The sequence below is a fragment of the Spinacia oleracea genome, chromosome 3 (assembly GCF_020520425.1).
Source record: "Spinacia oleracea cultivar Varoflay chromosome 3, BTI_SOV_V1, whole genome shotgun sequence".
NCBI lineage: Eukaryota > Viridiplantae > Streptophyta > Magnoliopsida > Caryophyllales > Amaranthaceae > Spinacia > Spinacia oleracea.
The window spans coordinates 22,334,322-22,341,229 of NC_079489.1; the positions used below are offsets into that span (position 1 = coordinate 22,334,322).

Consider the following 6,908-nt stretch of genomic DNA (forward strand, 5'->3'; position numbering starts at 1 on the left):
GTTAATTAATACTGAACCGCATTTATTAGACTTAACATAGAATGCATACTTGGACCAAGGGCATTATTTCCTTCAGCGGTAGTACTGCTTCGCACCCGTAAACGAGTGAGAAGGGAGTCTGTCCCGTCGCCGTCCTAGGCGTCGTCCTGTTGGCCCATAGGATGGATGGCAGCTCTTCTGCCCATCGTCCCTTCTTATCGTCCAACCGCTTTTTTAGCGATGCGATGATTGTTTTGTTGCTGGATTCCGCCTGTCCATTTGCTTGGGGGTATCTTGGCGTTGACGTCTTTAGCTCAATGTTCCACGTCTTGCAGAAAGCCCTAGTCTTGTCGCTGATGAATTGGGATCCGTTGTCGCATATGATTTCTGATGGCACTCCGAATCTGCATATAATGTTAGTCCATATGAACGAACATACCTCTTTGTCTCTTACCTGTTGGAACGCACCTGCTTCTATCCACTTAGAAAAATAATCTGTTAGAGCTAGCATGAAGACCTTTTGTCCTGGGGCGACGGGTAATTTACCGACGATGTCCATTCCCCATTTCATGAAAGGCCACGGAGTTAAGGTGGGGTGTAAGAATTCAGATGGTTTATGTGTCATACCTGCGTGTCGTTGACATTTGTCGCACTTAGCTACGTACCTCATTGCGTCTTTGAGCATCGTTGGCCAATAGTATCCGTTTCTTTTGATTCTGGTTGACAGGCTTCGTCCTCCTTCATGTCCGCCACATTCTCCTTCGTGGTATTGCTTTTGTAGTCTTTCCCATTCTGTTTTTTCTGCGCATCGCATCAACATTCCGTTCGCTGATCTTTTAAATAGTATACCCTGCAAAATAACATACCGTAAAGCTTTGAAAAGTATTTTCCTGGCCTCGAGCTTGTCGTCGGGTAGGGTTTCATGTGTTATGTAGTCGAGGATGGGCTTGGTCCAGCTGTCAGTGTTTGTGGCTGATAGGACGAGGCTGGCATCTTGTGGTATGTCTTTTTCAATAGCGGGTGACAATAGGTGTACTAGAGGTATGGTCGAGAATGGTGACTTTCTGAGTGCGGATCCTAGATTGGCAAGGGCGTCGGCTTGCGTGTTCAAGTCTCGTGGCACTTGTTTAATGGAGAGGGGTTTGAATTTGGAGGCTAGCTTTTTTGCTTTTTCGAGGTATAAGGTCATTTTCAGGTCTTTAGCCTCATAGTCGCCGTTGATCTGGTTGACGATTAATTGTGAGTCGCTAAAGATGTTGAGTCCGCTTGCCCCCAATTCTTCAGCTAGCGTCAATCCGGTGATTAACGCCTCGTATTCTGCTTCGTTGTTTGTCGCTTTGAAATCGCAGCATATGGCTTGTGCTATCATGTCCCCTTGTGGTGACTTTAGCACGACGCCTAGACCTGCACCGCGAAAGTTAGACGAACCGTCGACGAAGAGCGTCCATACCTCTTCTACGTTATTGATGAGTTTGACTTCGTCGTCCGCTATTTTCTCCAAGTCGGGGCTAAAGTCTGCCACAAAGTCTGCTAGGGCCTGCGATTTCACCGCCGTTCGTGGTTGGTATTTGATGTCGAAGCTTCCTAGCGCCATCGTCCATTTCTCCATTCGACCTGTTAGTTCTGGTCTACGCATCACAGACTTGATTGGATAATTAGTCATCACCACTATTTGGTGAGTTTCGAAATAATGCCTTAGTTTTCTAGCTGCAGTAACGAGTGCTAAAACGAGTTTTTCGAGGGAGGAATACCTGGTTTCCGCTTCTAGTAGCGACTTACTTATGTAGTAAATAGGTAGCTGTTGCGTTTCGTCTTCTCGAGCTAGGACCGCGCTGACTGCTGTGGAGCTGACGGCTAGGTACAGTTGTAGGACTTCGCCTTCTTTGGGTTTGGACAGGAGGGGTGGCGACATCATGTATTTTTTGAGGTTTTGCAAGGCTGCTTCGTGGTCGTCGGACCAGTTAAAACCTTTGTTTTTGCGCAAGACGTCGTAGAATAGACGACACTTGTCCGACGACCGCGAGATAAACGATTTAGCGCCGCCACTCTTCCTGTCAAGCGTTGTACCTCTTTTATATTCCTGGGGGGATTGAATGTTGATGATTGCGCGCACCTGGTCGGGGCTAGCCTCGATTCCTCTTTGGGTGACGATGTAACCTAAGAATTTCCCTGCAGACACTCCGAAAGAACATTTAGTTGGGTTAAGTTTCATACCGTATTTTCTCAATATGTCGAAGGATTGTCGTAGGTGTTCGACATGGTCGTCGGCCTTCCTCGATTTTACTAGCATGTCGTCGATGTAGACCTCCATCGTGTCTCCAAGTTGGTCTTTGAACATTTTGTTGACCAATCGTTGGTATGTCGCACCTGCATTTTTAAGACCAAAAGGCATGACTTTATAACAATAAATTCCTCTGTCTGTTACAAAAGATGTTTTCTCCTGGTCGTCTGGGTGCATAAGGATCTGGTTGTATCCGGAGTAGGCGTCCATAAATGTTAGTAGCTCGTGTCCAGCAGTGGCGTCGACCAGGGCGTCGATGTGCGGCAGCGGGAATGGGTCTTTAGGGCATGCTTTGTTGATGTCTGTGAAATCGATACAGACTCTCCACTTTCCGTTCTTTTTACTGACGACGGCGACATTTGCTAACCAATCTGGATACTTGACTTCTCTGATTTTCCCGGAGTCTATCAGTTTTTGGACCTCTTCGTCTATGATTTTATTTCTCTCAGGTGCGAATTTTCGTCGTTTCTGCTTCACTGGCTTAAAGTTGGGGTCGACATTGAGTTTGTGGGTGATGACGTCTAGACTGATTCCTGTCATGTCCTCGTGTGACCAAGCGAAGTAGTCCGAGTTTTCTCTTAGGAATGACACTATCTGACTTCTGATGTTGTCAGGCAGCGACGCTCCGATCCTTACTACTTGGGTCTGGCTTTGCCTGATCTAGTATAATCTCATCGATCTGTTGGTCGTCGGGGTCGTCTACCGTCGACCCTGGCTGTAATTGCTAGATGGATGACTTTGATGGTTTCAGCGCCGTTTCATAACATTTCTTTGCGTCCCTTTGTTGTCCTTTGATTTCCATGACTCCCCATTTGGTTGGGAACTTGATTGACTGGTGGTATGTCGACGGCACCACCTTCATTTTGTGGATCCATGGTCGTCCCAAAATGACGTTGTATGCTGATGGGCAGTCGACGACGTTGAACTTGGTCATCACATTAACACCTTCTGCGTACGTAGGCAGCGATATCTCTCCTACTGTTCGTAGCGATTCTCCACTGAATCCTACTAGGACTGTCGACCTTCTGATTATACTCTTTTAGTCTAGTCCCATTTCCTGCAGAGCCTCTAGGAACAATACGTTTGCTGCACTGCCGTTGTCGATCAATATCCTTTTGATGAGAGCGTTGCCTATTGGGAGCGATATGACTAGCCCGTCATGATGTTCCTGTAGTGTGTCGGTTGAATTTGAGTCGTCGAAGGTTATTATCATCGCTGCTAATGACTTGTCGAGTGCTACTTTGTCTTCGGTCTGCCCCTCTTTGACGGCTTCAGATTCGCCCCTGTTGATTTTTTTAGCTGCAGAAGAAGTTAGTCCACATATATCTGAGCCACCAGAAATAACGTTTACCACTTTTTCGAACGTGGGCGGGGCCGGTCGGTCGCCGCTTGGTGTTGGGTTGGGTTGGGAGTTGCTATCCTTGTTGTACGTCTCCTTTCCTTTGTCGCTCAGTAGGTCCTTCAGGTGGCCTCTTTTCAATAGATACGCCACCTCCTTTTTGAGGGAGATGCATTCCTCGGTTGTGTGGCCATTGTCGCGGTGGAAGTCGCACCACCTGCTCATGTCCTTCGTAGAGTCTGGTCTGTCGCTCTTCTTAGGCCATCTGACGGTACCACCTACACTTTGAAGGGCGTTCACCACGCCTCCGATGTCGACGTTGAAGCCATACTCGGAGATGGGGGGATAAACGACCCGTTCATTCCTGTAAACACTGTTAGTATCATCATATTGATTGACATTTTGTACCTGATTCTGGCGGTTGTATGGTTGGTGTCTCCAGCTGTTGTTCCTTGGGGTGTACGACCTCCTGTCGCTGCTGCCCCCTGCTGGTCGCTGAGAAACCATTCGTGTAATCTCGTCGTCTTCAATCCGCATCTGGGCAGTGGCCCTCGATCTGACCTCTTCGAAGGTTGCACATGGATATTTGGTTAGTTCCCGGTACAGCTCCGAGTTGGGGACGAGACCTCTCTTGAATACTTACCCAGGTATTTTCAGCGCCCAGAGCCAGGCGTTGAAAATAGGGTCTGGGCTGTTTTCTTTAGTCAGATTCGGATTCCTGAAATCCGTAGAGTTTGAGATTAATTCGAGTCTTTTAGCGCGTATCAATTTTATGACGGAATGCGTCTGGGCCCGTTACGAACTCTAGGCTCGTTAGGATTTTAATTAATACGTAACTCTTATTTCTGAATCATATTAGGAATAGGATTCTCGCAGTTTTCTATCTCATTTAGGATTTATGTTGGAATGCAACACCTAATTCTGACAGGTTTCTATCTTTTATGATTTGCCACTTTTAGAAGCTACCTTTTACGGCAGTTACTATTTTTAGCAGGTTTCCATAAATAGCAGGTTTCGGGTGAAATGAAATGGGGAATCGAGATTCGTTTATTTTATAGGAGATGCGTTGTCAAGTGGAGATTTACGCTTTCATCATCGAACCTTTCCCTTGCGGGAACGGGGACAAAAGTAGGTGTCTACAGTTAGCCCCCACTTTGACTGAGTCTTGGAGTAAGACGATGGTCAAAGTATTAGACGGAGTGCGTCACACAAGCCATGGTGTATGTGACCTGTTTTGCGAGGGTCTCACGAGCCCCCGAGTGATAACATTTGACTTAAGGGTCATCACTTGAAGTGTCGACATATCCCTCACGTGTCATTGGGATTTGTCAACTGATAGTATAGAAACTTCCTCACTTTGTCATTGGAAGGATCTAAAGGTGCGTAGAAACTCCCTCACTTTGTCATTGGGAGTAGCTACAGATGTTTTTGAAATTAAAGCTGTAAAGTGTAATTGGGCCTGGCCAAGCCCAATCACGAGGTAAAACGTTTTTAAAGATTCTCATTTTCAGGGCTAGCTAAACGAGAAAACCCCCTTGTTTTTATAGGACGTAAAATGAAGGAAAATCCATCACATCGTTCTTTTTGGAAAAACGGAAAAACCAATCCTTTAATTTTTGGAAAAAGGGAAAACCGAAAAAGGTTATCGCTGCAGCGACTAAGGACCTGCACGGTTAGTGACGCAGACCCCGCCCGCTGAAGGTGGGCGAGCCTGTCCGCTGAGGGTGGACGCCCCGTCCGATAGAAGTGGACGAATCTGTTTTGATGTTTTGAAAATAAGGACCTACGCGGTTTGTGACGTAGACCCCGCCGGCTGAAGATGGCGAACCTGTCCGCTAAGGGTGGACACCCCGTCCGATAGAAGTGGACGAATCTATTTTGAAATTTATTTTGCTTTTTTGAAAATAAGGACCTACGTGGTTTGCGCCGTAGACCCCGCCGGCTGAAGATGGCGAGCCTATTTTAAATTTGAAGATTTTATTTCTTTCGAAAACTGAGGACCTGCGCGGCTAGTGACGCAGATCCAGCCCGCTGAGGGTGGGCGAGCCCTGTCCGCTGAGGGTGGACGTCCCTGAATTCGTTTTCTTTTTGATTTGGGAACTCGCGCGGTTTGTGACGCGATTCTTGCCTGACTGAAGATGGGCAAGTTCCTATTTCTTTGGTTCTTTGGATTTCTTTTGAGAATTTCTTTTATTCATTCTTGCAAGAGAGAATTCTTTCGAGGGGTGCTCGAATTTAGTTGTAACCTGAACGTGGGCTGACAACGTGTTCAGACGGATCTTTGTCTTGCGACCGTCCGCTTTCGTGATTTTGAGCTAGTCTTTACGGCTCGACTTGGTCTTTGATCAGAGGACCGTGCACAAGCGTCAGTGACGTCCTTTCGATGAGGTCGAACCTATTGTTGTTTTTTTTTTTTTTTGAGATATCCAAACATGATATGGTGTATGGCGCAGTCCGGGAATGTGATTTTGATCGCGCGCTCCTCGTTGGAGTCTATTTTTTCGCGAGCCCCCAAGCACTGGGGCTCGTCGGTTGTTTTTCACATCTTGTAATCATGTTTGGGGTCATGCTCGTATGTGCGAGCGACCTTCCATAGTAGTGTGCTACTTTAGCAAAGCCGTGGAGTGCGGCTTTAGTTTTCAGGCGACATCCGGTTTTAGCTTGGCCCGGATTAACCCTTTGACAGACAAACATTTTTTATTTGGAAAACCAATGACTTGACGACACATATTTTTGGTGTTTCGAAGAATGACCATGATATTTAACTTGCTTTTTTTTTTTGAAAGTGCACACAAGCATTTTCTGAGACGAGTCTAAGTTTCGACCAAGTTTTAATGTCATTATTTTTTCTTGCTTATTTGGGAGCTAAAGGTGCTTTGGGCTTGATCCTACTTGCAATAGGGCCTCGTGTTTTAGCAACACGGTCTTAAGTCCTTTCCTGTTCCGTGTTTTGTGAAATCTGGGCCTTGGGCTGCATTTTCAGCGCCCAAGTTCAGGCGTTAAACATTTCGGCGCCCAGAGGTGGGCGCTGAAAGTCCTTTCCTGGTAATATTTGATTTTCGGATTTCTAACACGTTTCCGAATGGGATCAGGATGTCATTGGGTGCGTTCAGCTATATATAGGGGCTAGATACGTCCTTATTTTCCACCACTCTCAAATTCTTTCTCTTCTTTTGCTGTGCTCTAATTATTCACTGCTTTTGCCATGTCGATCCCTACTTTCTCACTCCAACGGACTGTTAGGCGTTGGTTACGGGCCCTTACTCCCACAGAAAAAGATTTGTTAAAAGAATACCACTTAGAGGCACT

The 6,908-nt window shown here is 46.4% G+C and overlaps 2 protein-coding genes across 2 annotated transcripts; both read right to left on the reverse strand.

The window, feature by feature from the left end:
* Positions 1-288: 288 nt before the first annotated feature.
* LOC130469567 (uncharacterized) lies at positions 289-2,800 on the reverse strand. Its single transcript, XM_056838924.1, has 3 exons — positions 2,605-2,800; positions 448-2,346; positions 289-383 (listed from the first exon to the last, which is right to left on the reverse strand). The coding sequence occupies exons 1-3, from the start codon at positions 2,798-2,800 to the stop codon at positions 289-291; spliced, it is 2,190 nt and encodes a 729-aa protein (XP_056694902.1).
* Positions 2,801-3,299: 499 nt separating this feature from the next.
* Positions 3,300-4,136, reverse strand: LOC110778145 (uncharacterized). The gene has a single exon (XM_021982706.2). It carries the CDS (start codon positions 4,134-4,136, stop codon positions 3,300-3,302), a length of 837 nt encoding a protein of 278 aa, XP_021838398.2.
* Positions 4,137-6,908: the final 2,772 nt, after the last annotated feature.